This window comes from Cryptomeria japonica, chromosome 5, assembly GCF_030272615.1.
Source record: "Cryptomeria japonica chromosome 5, Sugi_1.0, whole genome shotgun sequence".
In the NCBI taxonomy this organism is placed as follows: domain Eukaryota; kingdom Viridiplantae; phylum Streptophyta; class Pinopsida; order Cupressales; family Cupressaceae; genus Cryptomeria; species Cryptomeria japonica.
The window spans coordinates 256,203,839-256,225,548 of NC_081409.1; the positions used below are offsets into that span (position 1 = coordinate 256,203,839).

The 21,710-nt window shown below is 36.5% G+C and overlaps 1 protein-coding gene across 1 annotated transcript in view; it reads right to left on the reverse strand.

The window, feature by feature from the left end:
* The window catches only part of LOC131058483 (structural maintenance of chromosomes protein 2-1), a 47,043-nt gene extending 26,530 nt beyond the window's left edge, over positions 1-20,513 (reverse strand). Inside the window, exons 1-7 of the mRNA XM_057992275.2 lie at positions 19,450-20,513; positions 2,344-3,024; positions 1,903-2,046; positions 1,441-1,731; positions 1,148-1,333; positions 815-979; positions 650-709 (exon numbers count right to left, since the gene is read on the reverse strand). Coding sequence (XP_057848258.2) covers positions 650-709; positions 815-979; positions 1,148-1,333; positions 1,441-1,731; positions 1,903-2,046; positions 2,344-3,024; positions 19,450-19,767 — 1,845 coding nt within the window. The 5' untranslated portion in view covers positions 19,768-20,513. The remainder of the gene's footprint in view (positions 1-649; positions 710-814; positions 980-1,147; positions 1,334-1,440; positions 1,732-1,902; positions 2,047-2,343; positions 3,025-19,449) is intronic.
* Between the last annotated feature and the right edge of the window lie 1,197 nt (positions 20,514-21,710).

Consider the following 21,710-nt stretch of genomic DNA (forward strand, 5'->3'; position numbering starts at 1 on the left):
TTTTTTGATCAGATAAAGCTAATGTTGGAAAAACAAACACTCCAATTAAAAAATTCCCTCTGAAATTGAATAAAGCATATCAGGAATCAATGCCAAATTCGAGCTTAGCTCCAATTTGTAAATTGACATGACCTAACTCTGATTTGATCCAAGAATTGCATTCATTTTGATAATTCACACCGCAATAAATGTGTGTCAAAAGGTAGGCAGTAGAGATGCATGATAACTAATGATACATATACCTTGGCATTTATTCTTTTGATTTATTACACCAAAGCTTGTGAATTTGCATGCTAAATGTAGAAATTGGTTAGATGACACACATTCTGCATGCAACATAAAAATAAAATACATCTCTTCACAAGCACATTTCTATGCATAAAGTCTATGTATGTGTCTGTGCATTTATTCAAAAAGGATTCACGTAAATGGTTTGGAATGTCAAGTTCAAGTTTCTGGTAAAACATCTCTAGTTGTAGGAACATTACCATTTCGCTGGTGTCAAATTTAGACTACTGTTTTATTTTTTTAGCAATTCCACACAGATCAACTTCTTGGAAGCTCCACGTAAGATTAAAAGGTGGAGTAGTACACAGAACAGTAAAGATGATAATAAGTTGCATGTCAGAGAGAGAAGGGTAATTTATACTTCAATTTCATCTTCATATCCAACAAGAGATAGTGCCAGCCTTGCATTTCCATTGCCCACCTGCAGAAGGAATGACCAAAACCGCATGATGAAGAGGTAATTGGCAAAGATAACAACTTACTACAGAAGCAGAAATAATGTCAAAGCTTAGAAATAGTCACCAACCAGTTTAGCTGCTGCTTCTTGACTTCTCGATGAAATGGTATGGGCTTGGATTTTGTTTAAAGGGATAATCGTTACTCTTCTTCGTAGACCTCCTTTTTCAAGTAATAGCTTCCCTGTTTGTTCTGTATCCACTACCACATTAAACAACTTCCCTCCTGCAGCAACCTGAAAAATCAAATGCAATTTTTCCATTCATCATCAAATGAAATAATATTCAAAGGCTATTCAAGTTAATAACCAAGATAATACTTATACTTTTAAATTAATTTGCATATATATCAAACAGTAGCTTCATAAGGCAAAATTTCACAAAAACTTGAAATTATCAGTAACCTCCAATGCAGTCATTGTCGAGGCATCTTTAACTTTTAAAAGTTGTGCGACAACACCTTTAACTTTTGACCGATCAAAATGCTTTACAGGATCATTATAGGTAAACTGAACATTTCCTAATTGAGCCTCGAGGTGCCTGATATCGGCCTTCAACTTCTGAACTGCCTCAGATTCTTGCAAACGCTCCTGATTTTTACTTAACGTATTAGTTAGTTGTCCAACAAATTAAAGGGATTTATTCTAAATATAGTATTTTAAAAAATGGTTGCAGCCCTTCTACTTGTCCAAATAACCTTTTCTAATGCCTCCATGCGTCCTTCTTCATAAGCAACACCTTCCATTGCTGTCTTTATTTTCTCAACTTCCTGTCTTTTAGATTGCAGCTCTCTCTCAACAGCATTAGCCTCCTTTTCTTTTGATGATAAAATCTTCTTCTTATCTCTCAATTCCTTTTCTAAGTGGTTAATTTTAGTCTTAAGTTGTTTTGCTTCAGTTTCAGCACTTCCAACTGCTGCTTTTGCATCTACAAGTTGATCATCAAGACATTTTTCCTCATCCCCACTGCTCTTACCTGCTAATACCCCCTATAAAAAAACAACTATAAAGAATTAACTTCTTCACAAAGTTAAGAGAAAATATTCCCAAACTAACCAAGTGAACAGAAAATGATTTGAGACCTTTACTACACCATGCAAGTGCACACTTGTGTGCAGACACATTTCTTTCAAGACTTCAAAACAATTAAAGCTGTGTACCTGGTATTCCTTTTCATGATCTTCTAAGTTCTTTTTCATATCTTCTACTTTAAGCTTTAGATCAGCTGCTCCCTCATCGGCCCTTAGAACAGCAGCATCTCTTTCTTGGATAGAGTTTTCAATGTCTTGAATACTTTTATGTAGCTATATGGAAAAGAAAATATAAGTGTCACATCAGTACTTTAAAAACAATCTCCCGCGAATTTCAGAAAGGCAAATAAACATAAACAAGATGAGAGGGAAAAAAAAGAAGATTATAGGGTCACATCATTCCTAGAAAAAAACACATTGATATTGCATGCTTGAATTTTGAAGGATTCCCATCATGCATTGAATTTTTATTACAGATCAGATAATGTATACTTTTGAAATTGCCTCAGGCTACCAAGGGCTGAACTGACAGTAAATTTTGGTAGTAAATATGGGTCATCTATTTGTTACCTTTGCAGCTGCTTTTTGCTCAGCTTTGAGAGTGTCTTTCTGATTAGAGAATACAGATGTTTCCTTAACAAGTTCTTTAGAAAGCATGTCTACCTTCTCAGATAGGGCTTTCATGTATCCACCCAACTGATTCTCCTTTTCTGCACTTAGATCTGATATCGCCTTTTCCTTATCATTTATTTCCAATTGTATTTGTTCCATGGAATTCTTAAGTTCAAGAATCTTAGACTTCATTTGTTCAACTCCACTCACAGCATCATCTCGCACTTTCTCTGCTTGCACAAATTCATATGCAATACAAAACCTCTTGAGTCTATCCAGTTCTGCATTGCCATTTGCCCATTGCACATACTGCACACGCTCCTTCCTCAACTTCTCAAGAGCAGGAAGAATCTCTTCAGTCAATACGTTATCTATCTCATTCACCTTTGTCTGCTTCTTTTCAAGTGTTTTTAGAGCAGATTCCTTTTTCATTTCATACATTCTAGTACCTGCTGCCTCTTCAAGCATCGACAAGATCTCAGGAGGCTTCATGTTAAGAACTTTAGTGATGCGCCCTTGCATAATGAGAAAATGTGGGTTGTTGACATTGAGCTGTACAGAATGAAAAAGGTTCTGTACACGTGAGGGTTGCGCAAGGTGGCCATTGATCTGGTACTTATTTCTCCCACCCACAACAATCTGCAAAAACAGTAAGTATCAAGCCATAGACATACCAAGATTAACAGTAAAGCTTGCCAAACCTGATATTAAATTAAGCAGAGACTAATTTCAAAGTTTCCATGGATATACAGAGATTAACAATAAAGCTTGCCAAATCTGGTATTAAATTAAGCAGAGGGTAATTTCAAAGTTTCCATAGGCACATATTACAACTGCAGTAAATGTAAATTCTTTTACATTGAACATTATCATATTTGTGGTCAAACTACATCTTGTTATCTGAAAGAATTTTTGACCAGTCTAAATTTCTTTTATTGTGTTTCAGTTTAACGTCCACTACATTTTAATCATCCAAAATTTGTGGATGCTCTATTTTCATTCAGCTACAATTTTCATAAATACTACATTACCCATATATCAAAGTTTCTGAAAGGAAATCAATACCACATTCAAGCATCTAAAATTACTGCAATTGTCAACTTTTATATGAACTAAAGCATTTAGTATATTCCAATCATTGAGACAGGTATCATGTCCACCAATAAGTAGCATGTTCTTCATCTATAAATTGGAATATTTGCATTATTATTATGAATCAGCTTGCTTGCACAACAAAACCCAGATTGCATAACAAGTGGTCACAACAAATTGTTTGCCATTTAAAACTTGAAATTTACAAATGTCACATAATAGTTAATACCAAAGGTCACTTAAATTAAGTAGGTATCATATAGAAAAACTAAAAGAAGGAAAGCTTCCTGGCTTTCTTGCCCCCATGTTTCCTTAGATTTTGAATCAAACATTTGAATAATTGTGGAACTCTAAATTCATAAACTCCTTTACCAGAACCCAAGGTTTCATGCTATTGTGTTCAATAATACCAGCTTGCAGAGTATGTTTAACACCACTTAAAAAACATTCATAGGCTAGTATGGTAGCATTAGTATGAGCAAGGATTTCATCACACAGGTTAAAGCATGGCTATGCTTCTCAAAATGTAAATGCACAACCAGCAGAAAAATACAACCTTCTATTGGGAGAACAAAAGTCTCAACTTCTCTCCAAGATCTGATTAGCTAGCCCCATTGAGGTCGACAAGCTGTGATACAGTTAACAGGTCTCTGACATATCTCTATGTACAACATGGAAGTGAGCTTAAATTCTTAAAATGGTTACTCTCTATGTTATTGGGGTTTTTGCATGAACCCTGACCTAACCTAAATTGGTCTAGTTTAGTTTTTTATCCTTGTCCAGTTTTGGCTCAGTTTTGCCCCAAGCCTTTGGAATTGGTCTAAGTATGTTTATGTGTACTTGGTGGCCTCTGCAGTTGGCCTTGGTACATTCAAATGTATTTGAGCTGATTCTCAAGGTTTAGGGTTATGAGCCAAAAAAATTAATGAAAAGGGGAAAAAAAAACTAAAGGTGAAATATAGCTAAACCTAAGAAGAATCCAATTGGGATTCAAAAGATTAAATAGGAAAAAAAAACTAGCAATTTTGATTTTTCATGTGCACATGCAACTCGCACAAGATTCATGGATTCAGCTTGGGTGATTGCATGTGGTTTTTAGTGAATTTTTTCTACCAAAAATTGATGAATGTCAAGTTCAAACTCACAAGTCTCCAACATAGACTTGCTTAAAGCCAAAAAAACAAAAATAGCAGCAGTTTGTTCGGTTGTGTCCTCTTTGTTCATTGAAGTAGCAAAATGGGTTACATGAGAAGAGAGATTTTAAGCAAGGAATGTAAAAACCAGAACCTAATTTTTATAAAAAAGAGGAACATTTTTATAAGTGTATAGTAAGTATTGCATTGTTGCATTTAGGGCCAATCTTTGTAGTCTATGGATCCTTGGCTTCTAGAACCATTGAAAAGCAATGTGAATGTACCCTCAAATAATATTAAGGTGCTCTCTGACATATCTCTATAATTAGGCAATTACGAAGCCTAAAACCCCAATAGTCATGGGATAAAGTAGTGATGTAATAAAAAACGTAGTCATGTGACTCAGATTTAATGGGGTGCATTCAAGCATTTAAAAATATGTTAATTTTTATTTAGCACAATGAATTTAACATGATTTTGGTGCAATTTGATTACTAAGGGACTTCCTTTACTAGTTTAAAATCCTAAAAGCAAATATAAATGGTGCAGCGCTGCACTTTGTCGTACCAAGACTTCACAAATCCAAAAACATATGGCACCACCGTTATATCTGCTCAATTTTTCCATGAATGAACTACGAAAAACTAAGGAAATTGACAAGGCCACCAAAAGAAAACGAAAATGCAAAACCAAGAGCATTTACTGCAATACTTGAAATAGAACTTTCCAATATTTGAATAGGTAGCAATCTAATGGCAAGTGGGAATACTTGTAAAAGTGTGACCTATCTTTAATTCTTTCCATTGCACTGAGATTGTACATCATTAAAGTGGACATGGCACAAAGCTACTGTCATTGAATATAGAAAAATTTAGAGGAAACAATGTTTAAATCTCAAGAATATAGCAACATAATGATTCTACTCAATATTAACAAAATTTATAGAATATGTCAATTCATTGGGTGAAGCCAATGTTTACAGATCTTTAGAAGATGTCAGCACATACCACCATCGTTTATTAAAATTCTATTACAACTTTATCCAACATTTACCAAGTAAATAAGGATAATAATAATAATAATAGTATAGTACTGATGGGTTTGGGGCAAGTGGTGGCGAATGATGAGTTTCCCATCACAAATCTAAGTTCAATTACCACATGCAGAGTACCTTGTAGTGTACATCAGAACATCACAAATCTAAGCCTATACTTCGTGTATTGCCATGTGTCATGCCTCCTTTTTGAGTAATCAAAATAATTTAATATTAAGTTGCTTGAAATAACTTTATTTTATAAATAAAAGTCCAACTAATATTTTATTATAAAATCAAAGAGCTTCTCATGGTGATATTTTATTATCAAGTTGAAAAAGGTGACTAAAGTGCAAAAAGAAATAATTAAATAAAGTAAAAGGAAAAAAGAAGACTAAAAGCCATTGAGAAAGTTATGAAAGGAGAAGCTGCTCATTGAGATGGATATGCTTAATGAAATTTTATTTCCCAAAAGAACAAAAATTCTTCCCCTTTCTGCCAAAGGATGAAACCCTCCAACTTTGAATTTGAGGATGAAATCCCCCTATCCTATGGAGTGATCTCATCCAAGGATCATCAATGCGCTGCGAGAATTCCAAAATGGGGATGAAAACCCTCATTTTATTGTGAGTGATTCCATTCAAGGATCACCTTGAGTGTTGAATCTAATGAATTTGAACACTCGAAAAGAATTGAGGATTAACAATAGAATATCATTTGCACAACTTCCCTTATTTGCCTGCAATCCTTCAAAGCTGGAAGACAAAACCAGTTGGTTCCTAAAAAAATACCTTGATTTAATATTGCAGGTTGAAATTCTTATGTACTAGATGTGCCTACAACAAACCTTGTCATAGTCGCCAATCCAAAAGTTGTGGGATGCTAAGTCGCTGACATGTGTTAATATTATGTTTTCCTATAAATTGGGCACATTTGGATTGGTATGAAGACAAAGGTAAGTTTCAAAATTTATCACAACATTATTTTAGAGTCAAGTTTGCTGCAACGCCTAAAGCACATATATCTATTCAAAGGAAGCTAAACACAATTAAAGGAGTCAGCGCATCTATGAAGGAAGCTGAATATAAATTATTTTGAATGGGAAGACACAATGCTGAAGGTAGTGATGTGGGTCTACAAAATGTTGTTGAGTTGGAGTTTTGTTACTATTGTTTTAGTGTTGAGAAGTGGGCATGTGATGTTGAAGGTTTAACGCTAGCTTTAAGGAATTTGAATCTGAAATTAGGACTCTAAATTATGTCACCCAACCTCTTTGATAGCATTTGAAGATTACTTTAATCTTTCAAAGGGAAGTCAACTTAATATTCAAATCTTAAGTTCCAAACCACTTTCTTTTCGGAATATTGTATCATGTTATGGAGAGTGCGGGATGAAGAAAAACAAGTAGCTGCTAATTTTTTTGGTAGTTGGGATACATAAACGTAAATTGAAGGAGTCCCCTTTTCATTGGGACCATGCAAACTCCACTGTGAGCTTTTGTTTAATTAAAAGGCACAATAAAATCAAGTGCATAACTTCTTGTCTTTAGAAAGTGGGCCCTAAAGAGGACATTGAAAACTGTTGAGGGTTGTAACTAACTATTTGGAGGAGTATTCATGCCATTAGGACTCTAGAACACTATCAACCTGCCTTCAGGAAGTACTGAAAGGTTCTGCTCTACTTTGATAGAATTGTGTGGCATAAGGACTATGAAGGGACTCAACAAAATAATAACTATCAAGCAGCATGGTCAGCAAAAAGGCAACGCAAGTTGGGGAAAAGGTACCACCTTGAAGGCCTATCGCAATTAGGACTCCCTATTACAGCCACTCCACTTAAAAGGTCAAGTTTCAAGGCTTGAAGGATGGTGTAAGAGTATTCAAGTTAGCAACCAGCAAGAATAAAATCATCAACAACCTTCTAGTGGAGGCTAGAATATAATTCCTACTTTGTAAATTAAAATTTGATACAATAGTAATATTTGATAAATAAAAAATAAACATTCATATTGAATCAATATTGTGAAGGCATCCAATTTAACTGAGTAGTAAACTGATATTCTATATCTTTATGCTGTCCATATTATGTGAGCAATTGATGAAGCATTACACAGAAAAGACAAATAGAATACAATGACATACCAGAAAACCATATCAATGAGATTTTTTCAAATACTCAAAAAAATCAAAGAAAAAATTTGACTACTTTATTACACCATAGGACACCTAGAGGTTTATATTAGTGTAAATATATAATGATCTAAGCCCACCCCCATGTCCTATGTGCTCAACCAAAAAAATTAAATAATATTTTCCCAATGGTTTTGAGGCAAGCAGCAGAAAATGATGAGTTTCACATAGCAAACCAAAGTTCCATTCCTAGATTTTTAGCGTCTTTTAATGGCCATGGAAAAACCTTGAGGTACAAGTCAAACTAATGACAATGCATGGACCTGAAACCCAACCCTATATGTCACCAAGAGGTCACCATGAGGCATCATAAAGAGCAAGCCATGCAGGAAGCTTAGGTTCAAGGTTTGGGTTTGGCAATTTGCTAACTACTTTTACCCCAAGATACAATACAACTGGATTAATCATAGTAATAGTTAGAAAACTCAAATTCAAAATGGAATCTACAACCCAAAATTTTAACTCACGCTTGGGACCCAGCTGTGTCCCATTTTGGTAATAATATTGTTATACATCAACAATGCCTTGTTCCCAAGATCCTTCATCCTCTCTCAATTAGGAATTTTGTGTCTACACCCCTCCTCTTCCTCTTTTGGTGTCATTCTAGGTTGTCCAAGTCCTTATTTGGGTGAGTTAGGTATTCCAAGTGTTCAACATCCTAGTATACCTAATGCCCTTTCTTCACCTCCATCCTCTTCCTTGTTAAGCTATCAAAGTTTCCAATCCCATCATCCTCTTCCTTCCCTTTTGGCCAACTTGTTAGAGATTCCCATCCCCAAGTCCCATTTTCTTGTCAAGCCATTATTAATTAAACTTGTCTCATTGGAGTCGAACTTTGGCCATCCATTCACCATATAGGTGGGAGTTCTTCATCATCCATAACCCATGAAAAACTCTCACCTCTTTGCACAATTCATCCCACCTACCACCTAACATGTTAGCATATCACAATGCTTCATGACACATAGCCCCAATTGGGGTTTTGTTTCACCAACAACAATGCATAATTAGAGTATGTAGTCCTACATGTATTTTCTACCAATGGAGCTATGTCTACCGCCCTAGCTGCAATTAATGTGGTAGTTAGAGTTTGTGGCCACAATTCTTCTTGCCATTACTATGGGTGAGTGTTGCAAATTCAACCATCCTCTCCCTAGTACCTCCTTGATCACGTTGATGCAAATTTCGGGTAAACTGACATCAATTGGTATGGGTTATCCCCCTATGTACTTCTCTGGTACCAAACAATCTCCATGTTGGTTTCAACCTCAGTTGAATGGTATTTTGGGTTGGAAACTTGTGAAGAAAGAAACTTTTGAACACCCACACCAAACATTGATCAAATTGTCTCAAGCACTTGTGTTCAAATGAATAGATTTAAGGATGAAACCCACAAAGATATAGCAACTAGAGGACAAAAACCCTACTGGTTCATAACGAGCCAAGGATAAAAATCCTATTGCCCAAAGAAGCAATTCTCACTTAGAGGATGCAATTGAGCTTAAACAATGGTTGATACCAACAATATCAAGACAACGTGACACTTGCAATTGTCACAATAGAAGTGGTTACTCGAAAAGTGTCCATGATAGTGGTTACCCATAGGAACAAATCAAACAAAAGTGTAAAAGGTTCTAAATGTTGACCAAAGCCTTTGAAATCCATGAAAGATATTGAAACAACATTTGTAATATATTTCTTGCTTTTTGTAAATGTAAGAACAATCTCATAACAACCGCATGAGTTGTAAATCAAGTTTAAATAGGTATCAATGAATGCAAATCTATATTTGCAAGTTGGGTTGCTTATATATGTTGCTTATATATGTCAATATATAAAGTTATGATCGATCTTGTTGTTATTTAATGGACTAAATATTCTAGGCTAGGGTTATCATGGGAATGAAAGAGGGAAATCTAGGGTTTTTGGTTTAGCATAAACTTGAGCCCTAAATTTAGTGTCCATTCATCATAAAATTTGATAAGAGCTAATTAATTGATTGAAGTAGATAAATTTAACGAGGGGTTATTTCAAATATCTTGCGTAGTTGAAACAAAGGCCCAAATCCAATCCCTAGAAACACCCACATGCCAAAGCAACTACATTAAAATATTTAGGCCTTATAAAGACATATATTTAAAACTGTCCAAAAACCATTTTGTATTATATATAAGCAAAGCAAAGACAATATAGACCCTACAAAAACTTAACAAACCTTGGCCAAAAAAACATAATTAATTAAACAAAAACTAATATATTTAGATTATATTTTGGTTATAAATTTGTCATAGTTCAAAATATTATGCGAATCTACACCACTAGCACACCAAATTAGTCCCTTAACTTTCATATGTGTTATCATTATACCATAAGCATTATTCTTATGCCACAATTTAAAACTATATCAATAATATAACGTATGTTAGTTTTAGTACTTTCAGATTAAATAAAACTCAGAAAATTAGAATTTGTTTCTAACTAGGTTAATTAGATTTATTGTTTCTCAGATTTAAGCATAGTAAGAAATGAATGCATAAAGACAAGACAAAGTTACCTTGGGAAAACCTCCTAGGAGGAAAAACCCAGCCAGAAAAGATCCTCAGATCTGATTATGGTTTTAGATTCAATTGATAATTACACACTTATCTGGAGTATAGGTGTTGCAGTCACAAGGAAGATGACATAGAAGACTACACAACTAGCTTACTAACAGAGATCATGATTTGAAGTCCTTCTAATCTGTTTTGTTGTGCATAACAAGGGTTAACTGCACCTTTCAGCTAGTTCGCAGTCCTTTGCTTGAGCCTTCAATGGAGATCACTATCTTTAATGATAACCTGTTGTCTTAATGAAATTCGTTGTGATCTAATTGGTAATCTGCTGCACATAAATGGAGTTCGCTATGATCTAATTGGTAATCTGCTGCACATAAATGGAGTTCGCTATGATCTGCTGCTTACAAAGAAGTTCGCTACCTGAAGATGTATTTCGCATTTACTTGAAACTGAATTGATGATATTGTGAGAAGTATATGCCTTATTTATAGGAGAGCAAACACTTCTAATCAAGTCGGCTTGCCTTGCATTTGAACCTTTTAATTTGTCTTTTAATTTATTTAATTTCTTTTTGTGCGAAGTGGATAGGGTCGGCCCGATCATGGTGGTGTGTTGGGTTTGTAGCGTGGGGACCTTTTGGAGTAGCCGAAGGGTATAGGCCTGGCCCTATATGTTGGAGAAGGGGCGGGCCCCCTTAGGCGGATTCCAATGTTGCCCAAGGCAATTGGAATCCGCCAGCCCTAATTACAAACAACACTCCCTCTTAATTAGGGAAGAGAATCATAACCATAATCTTCCATCTTGCACACAAGCAAAGTATGGAAATACATAATCATAATCTTCCAGCTTGCACATGAGCATAGACTGGATCCACCTTACATTGCCTGCAGAGGGTGGAGAGGATCTTTTCTACCATCTTACATTGCCCGCAGAGGATGGTCAAAAATTACACTAATACCATCTTACATTGCCTGTAGAGGATGGTTTAACAATTACACTTCTCCCTGAGAAGATTTACAATACCATCTTACATTGCCCGTAGAGGATGGTTAACATTTACAATACCATCTTACATTGCCCACAGAGGATGGTTAATAATTATACTTCTCCCTGAGAAGTTTACAATACCACCTTACATTGCCCGTAGAGGGTGGTTTGATACAACACAATGTATCACTGAGATTGAGACTCCCTCTCAATTAGGGTTTCATTTTCCATAATACCAAGTTTGTCCCTGAAGTACACAAACTTCACTTTGGATAGAGGCTTGGTAAGAATATCTGCAACCTACTCATCAATGTTGACATACTTCCGCTGAATAGCACCTCTTTGCACCATATCCCGAATGAAATAATAGTGGGTTTCCACATGTTTTGACCTGTCATGAAACACTGGATTGATAGACATTTTAATACAACTCTAGTTATCAAGGTGAATAACTAAAGGGTCCCAAGGCTGACCAAACAGCCCAGCAAGAAGCTTACGAAGCCACACTGCTTCTCTGGAAGCTACACTTGCTGCAATATACTCAGCTTCAGCAGTACTCAATGCCATTGAGGATTGTTTTCTGCAAGCCCAAGAGATCACTGCAGATCCCAAGCTAAAACAAATATCGGAGGTGTTTTTCCTGTCTTTGACGCTTCCAGCCCAGTCTGCATCTGAATAACCTTCCAAGGTTATTGAAGTGTTAAGTGGATACTTCAGCCCAAAGCCAACTGTGCCTCGCAAGTATCTTAGGATATGCTTGGCTGCAATAAGATGAACATGTTTGGGCATGCTCATAAACTGGCTAAGAGCATTCACAGCAAAACATATGTCTGGTCTAGTGTTAACTAGGTACATCAGTGATCCAATCAACTATCGATACTCGGATAGATCTGCAAAATCAGAGTTAGCTACATAAACAATTAACTTCTTTAAGTTAGATTCCATAGGAGTAGACATGGGTTTACAATCCATCATTCTAAATCTTTTCAAAATGTCAATAGTATACTTTCCTTGACTTAGAAAAATTTCGTTAGATCTTTGCCATACTTCTAGACCTAGGAAATAATGCATTAGACCTAAATCTTTCATTTCAAATTCTGAAGCTAGTTCTTTCTTACATCTAATAATAAGTTCATCTTTACCAGTACGGAATAAGTCATCCACATAAAGAACTAGGATTAGCATTTCATCATTGGCTACCTTAAAGTATATGTTAGAGTCAGCATCATTTTTACAAAAGCCTAGACTTAGCAAGTATTTATCAATTCTTTCATACCAAGCACGAGGAACTTGTTTAAGGCCATACAAAGCTTTCTTCAACTTGCACACATGAGTTAATCTATCCTGAATCTCATAACCCTCAGGTTGCTCAATATAGACCTCTTCCTCAATGACACCATTGAGGAAGGTAGTCTTAACATCCATCTGATGTAGTTTCCAACCCCTAGCAGCAGCAATAGCTTTTATCGTTCTAATAGAAGTATATCTAGCAACAGGAGCAAATGTTTCTTCATAGCCTATGCCTTCCTTTTGAGAAAAACCACGAACTACAAATCTAGCCTTATATTTTTCAATACTACCATCAACATTATGTTTAATTTTAAATAACCATTTAGAGGAAACAACAAATTTACCCTTGGGTCTTGGCACAATGTCCCACACATCATTCTTGATGATTGACTGATACTCTTCATCCATAGCAAGCTTCCAGGCATGATGAATCAAGGCTTCTTCAACATTGCAAGGTTCAGTTTCAATGAGATTGCACATCAATGCAATGTAGTTGGAGAATACCTGAGGTCTCTTAGTTTCACGGAAGGTGCCACTGGGAGCAGCAAATCTTTCGGCTTCTTGAATGGTGTTTCTTACCCAAAGAGGCCTCTTTTTGGTAATGACAATGTCACTAGGAATATCAGTGGGATTCATGGGCTCTGGTGGATCATTATGTTCTTCTTGAGGTGGAGGTTCAATCCGCTCCCTCTGAATCTCAGGGTTAGTATCAACGTTTATATCTTGATTGTCATTAGCTTCATCAATAACACAAGAACCTTTTGATTTCTTAAAAGCAATGTCTTCTTCAAATGTAACATCCCTACTTACCTCAAAATACCTTTGACCTGGGATGTATATCCTGAATGCCTTGGAGGATTCACTGTAGCCGACTAGCATGCCTTTCTTTCCGGAGGGTTCCAACTTTGATCGCTTTTCCTTGGGCACATGAACATAAACGAGACTTCCAAAAATTCTGAGGTGACTAATGCCTGGTTTGGATCCTGAGAAGGCTTCTTCCGGGGTCATGTTCTTTAGAACACGATGAGGACATCTATTCTGGATATACATTGTTGTTCTAGAAGCCTCAGCCCATAGGAAGGTCTGTAAGTCTTGATTGTGAATCATAGCCTTTGCAGCCTCCACAATAGTCCTATTCTTTCTTTCAGCAACACCATTTTGTTGAGGATTGTATGGAACACAAAACTCCCTCTTAATTCCTGACTCAACACAAAAATCATAAAAGCTACCGGAGGTGTACTCACCTCCATTATCAGATCTTAAACATTTAATTCTTTTACCAGAGGAGTTTTCAGTTAATGCTTTGAACTCTTTAAATTTACTTAAGACTTCATCAGATTCTTTAGATTTCAAAAAGTAGATCCAAGTTTTCCTAGAGAAATCATCTATGAAGATTACGTAATAAAGAAATCCACTAGGAGATGCTATAGACATAGGACCACATAAATCGGAGTGAACGAGTTCTAGTTTGTCTATAGCTCTATTTTCACTTTTATGAAATGGACTTTTAACATTTTTACCTATAGCACAACCTTTACAAGTGTTATCATGGATTTGACTGAGTTTAGGCATACCTTTGACTAACTTTTCAAGGGATGGAAGAGCTTGATAATGCAAGTGTCCAAGTCTTCTATGCCATAACTCACAGGATTCAGGAGCCTCATTAATGAGGGCTTGAATAGGGTTAGTAGAGAGCTTATAAAGACTATCATATCTATGACCAATTATACAAGCAGATTTAAAACTAGATTTCTTAGGCCAAGCAAGAACTTTTCCCTCAAAAAATGCAATTTGATAACCTTTATCTTCTAGAGCAGAAATGGAAATTAGGTTTCTTTTAATTCCAGGAACAAACAAGATATCACTGAGGTGCAAGGAAATATCAATCTAAATTTAGAGAAGTAGAGCCAAAACCTCTTACCAAATAACGAGCGTCATCACCAATTACCACGTAAAGGCTGGTATCCTTTTCTACTAAGTCTGAAAGGTGATCACAGTAGCCTGTGATGTGTCTGGAGGCACCACTGTCAATCAACCATGTATTGCTATCTGAAGGAACACTGCTAGACAAAGCGGAGATGAATAAGAAGTCATCATTTTGTTATGAGACTTCATTTAGGTTGGCTTCACTTTGGTTAGGGTTATTCTGACATTCTTTAGCATAGTGACCAAATTTGTCACATCTAAAGCATCGGACACACGAGGTATCTCTTGGTTTCTTCCAAGGGTGTTGAGAACTAAATGGTCTGAATTCCCTATTTTTTTTTGGATAAGGTTTCTTCCAATTTCCCCCTTTCTTGCATTGAGCTGCAAGCATGTGATGATCATCTACATGGGAACTTTTGGTTTGCCCTCTTGTGATGAGGCGAGACTATTCTTGGATGCAATCATTCTTAAGGCGATCAAGGGTAGGTAACTCAATCCTGCCACTTATGGTTTGGATAAATGACTCCCGTGAGTGAGGTAGACCATTCAGGGCAATCATGACAAGGTCTTTGTCTTCCATGTTATGACCAATTAAACTTAGCTGATTCTTTAGTTCTGAAATTCTCATAAATTAGGAAATAACGGAATCTTCTTTTGCCATTTTGATATTAAGTAATTGCTGTCTTAAAGTAATTGCCCTACTGAGATTGTTAACTTCATATGTACCTTGTAGATGGCTGAACATTTCCCTTGCAGTGGTAAATGAGGCAATAGAGGTGACTAAGTGGTCTTTGACTGAATCAATGAGAATCTTCCTGGCCTTGACAGCATCCTTTTTGAATTGTTTTAGCTCGGCTGCATCCGTAGGTTCAGTTAGCTCTTTCGCTTCTATGAATTGGAGAAGATCTTCTTCCTCTAGAGCCAACTTGATTCGAACTTTCCATGCAATAAAATTGAGATTCCCATCAAGCCTATCTTCAACTTTCAACCCCATTGACCTGACCTGCAAATGCGACAACAATCTGGAAATAAAGGAGTACTGAATTCTAAATCTGAAGGTTTGATCTAGCCTATAGCTCTGATACCATGTTAGTTTTAGTACTTTCAGATTAAATAAAACTCAGAAAATCAGAATTTGTTTCTAACTAGGTTAATTAGATTTATTGTTTCTTAGATTTAAGCATAGTAAGAAATGAATGCATAAAGACAAGACGAAGTTACCTTGGGAAAACATCCTAGGAGGAAAAACCCAGCCAGAAAAGATCCTCAGATCTGATTATGGTTTTAGATTCAATTGATAATTACACACTTATCTGGAGTATAGATGTTGCAATCACAAGGAAGATGACATAGAAAACTACACAACTACCTTACTGACAGAGATCATGATTTGAAGTCCTTCTAATCTGTCTTGTTGTGCATAACAAGGGTTATGCTGCACCTTTCAGCTAGTTTGCAGTCCTTTGCTTGAGCCTTCAATGGAGATCATTGTCTTTAATGATAACTTGCTGTCTTAATGAAATTCGTTGTGATCTAATTGGTAATCTGCTGCACATAAATGGAGTTCACTATGATCTGCTGCTTACAAAGAAGTTCGCTACCTGAAGATGTATTTCGCATTTACTTGAAACTGAATTGCTGATATTGTGAGAAGTATATGCCTTATTTATAGGAGAGCAAACACTTCTAATCAAGTCGGCTTGCCTTGCATTTGAACCTTTTAATTTGTCTTTTAATTTCTTTTGTGCGAAGTGGATAGGGTCGGCCCTATCATGGTGGTGTGTTGGGTTTGTAGTGTGGGGACCTTTTGGAGTAGCCGAAAGGTATAGGGCTTGGCCCTATATGTTGGAGAAGGGGCTGGCCCCCTTAGGCGGATTCCAATGTTGCCCAAGGCAATTGGAATCCGCCAGCCCTAATTACAAACAACAACGTATGCATTTTGAGATGTTGAAACAAAATTGATGCCATTTAAGCAGTGTTGCTTATGACTGAAAATTTGAATATTGTGTTGTCATTAGAATCATAGAGATATGTCAAAGAGCACCACAATATTAATTGAGGGTACATTCACATTGGTTTTCAATGGTTCTAGAAGCCAACGATCCACAAACTACAAAGATTGGTCCTATGTGCAACAATTGAATACGTACTACACACCTATAAAAAATGTTCCTCTTTATCATGAGAGTTGGGTTGTGGTTTTTACATTCCATGCTTAAATTCTCTCTTCCAATGTAACCCATTTTGCTACTTCAATGAGCAAGAAGAGCACAACAAATCAAGCTATTGCTATTTTTGTTGTATGGTTGTAAGAAACTCTACGTTGCAGACTTTGGGGATGACCCCACAATGCAGCAATTAGTTGCAAGCCTCCTACACGGGAGGTCTTGGGTTCGAGTCTACTCGACTGGTTCTTAGCTCCAGGGAAAAGCTAAAAAATACCGCTTCGGCTGTGACTTATCAAAAAAAAAAGTCTATGTTGGAGACTTGTGAGTTTGAACTTGACACTCATCAAGTTTTGGTAGAAAAAACTCACTAAGAAACCACATACAATCACCCAAACTCAACCCATGAGTCTTGTGCGAGTTGCATCTGCACATTAAAAATCAAAATTGCTAGTTTTTCTTGCTACTTTTTCCATTTAATTTTTTGGATCCCAAGAGGATTCTTCCTAGACTTACCTATATTTCACCTTTAGAGTTTTTTTCTTTTTTCATTAATTTTTTTGGCTTATAAGAGGACTCTTCTTGGGATTGCCTCAATTTCACCCTAGTTCATACACAGCCTCTAGAATCAGCTCAAGTACATTTGAATGTACCAAGGCCAACTGTAGAGGCCAACAAGTACATATACTTAGGCCAATTCCAAATGCTTAGGGCAAAACTAGGTCAATATTGGACAAGGATAAATAACTTGACAAGACTAATTTAGGCTGAGTTAGGGTTCATGCAAAAACCCCGATAACATAGAGAATTAATCATTTAAAGAATTCAAGCCCACTTCCATGTTGTAAATCAGCTTTGCATTAATGTTTATCCTAACAATTTAAATCCAACAACCATGACTAAGTGGAAAGTATGCTGCATTCCCGCAAGAACAATTTGGCAAGCTTTTATTGCAACAATGCAAAAGAAAAAATAACACACTATGCATGAATCTGGACTAGGCCCCATTTGTGGCCCATAGTTTAAGGATCCAATAAACGCCCATCACAGATCAAAATAAAAAAAATTAACAATCAAGTAAATTTTTTATTTATATAGATTGACAAAAGTTAAACTACAATACAATACCACTGTGACATGATAAGTCAAAAAAATCACGTTGGCTTCATATTTACTATTTTTTGCTGCAAATGAACATGAAAAGATATACCAAGGAAGTAACGATAATAATAACAACAACAAAAATGTACAATCGGTGCAAAAGGCGAATAAACAAAACTTAAAGTAAACTTCTTAAAGAAACCATGGCCTCAAGCTTTCGAATAAGTTTTGAATAGATTCTAAGAATGCATAATGTGAGAAGGCATCATTATTATATGATGGGATTGGGTGATAAGGAGAAAATTATTAAGGCACTGAAGATGAACAGGCAACTCTCTAAACAAAATGCAAAAAAAAATATTAAATGCTGAAAGGTATGGAATGACAAAAAAAAAAAAAAAGATTGCACGTAAAGCAAATGGCATGTAATCTTTGAGCTTAGACTAACTTAAGAGATTGGGAAAACCTCTTGCTTCATGGCAGAGCATTGTAAGTTTGGTACATGTCTTTTCATCTAACTGTGAGACTTGTTCACTTTCTTGACAATATATTATTTACCTTGATCAAAAGAAAATTAACAACATTGTCCAATGACATCAATATTTTCCTGATATGATTAGAACATTGGATAACCTTTTGAACGTATTGACTAATATGATTAGATCTGCAGTAAACATTTTAACATGTGAAATTTCCTACTGATGGGAACTGACAAAATTAAAAGAGAAAGCAATGCATCTACGGATCTACCAAAACTAAAGCATTTCAAGGATTTTATTTTGATAAATTCCACAATATGTGGAACAGGAAATACATATATTCATGTCAGATGGGATGAGCTTTTGATTGGCAGGTTCTAGTAGCTTTCATTGAGAAGGGTTGGGTTCAAACTTTACAATACGCAATAAATGTTGAAATTGGATAAAATGATACATCTAACTCTAATTTGCATGGAAGATCTTGAACAGCCAGTAAGTTGTGCTCAATGTCCTAGCTATTAATGTTAGGAGAGGAACCCATGCAAATAGCAGGAACATGGCACAACATACCAGCCAATTACTTTAAAACAAATGACACATACTGGGATCTAAATGAGACATGTTTAAGTATTGAACTGGGTACAATACCACATTCAACTCAGAGTAATATATATCAAAATCCGCAGTGAGCATATTATGCATTCAAATTGGGTAAATTGATACCTCCAATTCTGAATGTAGCTTAGTGAAAACTACATAAGACATGTCAAGTGTTCATATTGAACAAAATATTGCATCCAACTCTGGGTGTGGAATACTCAAATCCACAGAAGACGTGTTAAGTGTTCAAAATTGGATTAAAATCAGCATCCAGCTATATGTGCGACATATCGAAGAAACACGTACGTGTGCAATACTAAGATGACTTTAGGGAGCAGATACCCCTAGCTAGTGGCAGCTGGGTGGAAGGTTACCTCACCAAAGGAAATTACTACTAAAAGGATACAACTTTTTAACCAAACCCACTATATGAAAAAATGACTATTATCTCACAAACTGTTTGAGCATTGTTTTGAACTAAAAGAAGCTGAGAGAAAATGGAATGCCTAAATACCTGTCGAGTTACAGTTATCTCGGTGTTTTCTTCATAACCAATGGGACTGCGACTGCGATCAGAATTATCAAAAACAATAGAAACAGTGGCCTTTGTCACTCCGGCTTGCCCTTGCTTGTACACCAACTCCTGCAAATTTGAAGCCCTTACCTGCTGTAAATTGGTAATTCCAAGCACGAAACAGATTGAGTCCAATATATTCGATTTCCCTGAGCCATTCAGACCAGTTATAGCATTAAAAAACGGATCAAAATTAGGCACAACTGTCCTTGTTGCATAGGACTTGAAACCCTCCAGACAGACCTCCTTGATATACATTGCTGTAAACTTATATCAGCTCAAATATCTATAGATGGACCCCAATTTTTCAATATGCAGAGTATATCTCTCAATAAACCTTGCAAATGAGATGTTCTTTTTGGATACACAGTGTGTATATCCCTCTATAATTCATGAAATTGTGGGATATACACTGTAAATATCCCTGTATATTCCTTTAACTCTAATCCTTTGAGGTGTTATGGGTATTTCCCTATGCAATCGGTGCGAATGTCTACGGATAACTTCTGACTTTTTAATATATCTCTTTGTAATGCCTACAACTGACCCTGGATAAACGCCATTGTTTCTTATACACACTGAGCATCTCCTTATGGGATCTTTCAAATGGCCCCAGATAGCCTCATATTTTTGGATATACACTGAGCATGTCCCTCTACGATACACGCAATTGACCCCGTCTGACCTCTGGCTGTAGGATATACGCAGCGTATTTCCTCCTCAAATGATCCCGGATGGCCTCTGGCTTTAAGATATACACTGTGTATCTCCTCCGCAAATGCCCAGATGAACTCTAGGTTTAAGATATCCACTGCGCATCTCCTCCGCAAATAACCTCAGATGATCTCCGGATTCGAGATATACAATGTGCATCTCCCGATGTGATCCTTGCAAAAGTAATTTGTAGAAATTATCAGCAGACGAGAGGGGTCTTCGTTCTCTTTTAGACTAGTGCTAAAATGTCCCTCTTCCGATTCAAATATACATTGTGTATCTCCCACCATTTTCATTTTATGCCTTTTAACTCTCGGTCCTCATGGGCGGGAAAATGGAAAAGGTGAAGATTTTAAAAACAGAGGTGCTTTTTATCGGTTGTAGCTATTCTGGGTCCAAAACGACATGCCTCTATAATAGTCTATATGATGCTGAAGGCATACCATTCAAGTAAGGCAAGTTCATGAGAGAAACGTTCTTGGGACCCATAGATGACATGGAGGAATTCGCCGCTGCAATGACATGGATGATGTTGTCGTTTTACGTTTGACGGAAAAGCTTGCTCGCGGTTAACATTTTTCCGACCGTTGTCACCGTGATGTGACAGTTGCATCGGGCGAGGCGGTTAACATACCGTCGGGCAAGTGATTTACATTTTTGATGACCGCCAATTTTTATTTTTATTTTTTTGAATGGCCACGTGGCCATTTTTTTGGCTAACCCGCTTTATTGCGTCCACGATTCGACTAACATCAGCATGCAAGTGTTATGGGCACAGTTTTCAATTAATTTTTTTTTTAGTTTTGAATGAAAACTCGATTTCGCGAAAATTGAAAATATATTTCGTTCGGTAGCTACATGCAAAACACACTGGTGAGTTGCACGCAGAACACACTGGTGGAGGCGAAACAAAATATTTGACCATGTAAATTCATGTCCTTGGTTGAATCACTGAGCAAAGGAGCTACGCTTCAATTGTAGTTATAGGTATGCATTCTCAAAATATGTGTGGCTTCGAAGGGGAGGAGAAAAGTCGACCGCATGCATAACGCAAGTTGTCTAGGTATATTGTTAGTCCTATTGTTATCGCCTGTTAACACGCGAGTTTTTTTCATGTAAAGGGAGGAGGTATCGCAGTGTACAGGGGGTGGTACGATTGAAGATTGTTGTGTAGGGTTATGGCGGCATCGGTAAATTCAAACCCTAACAGATAAAGATAGTGTTATGATTCCTTCGTCAACCCTGTGTTTGAAATTGTAGATTTTTATATCATTTTTGTATCGCAAAGGTGGTTGTGAGTGTGCCCTCGGGAGGTGTGAAGAGGCCAACGATTTGGGTGGAGGCCTAGGCGGCTGCGGTAATTTGAAATTCTAAGACATTCAATAATTTTTATTTTATTTCCTGTGTCATTTTGTGTTCTGTCTATGAAAATTAGGCATCATTTTGCAACATGGTCATGTCAGGATACCAAGGTTCCCTGTTTGATT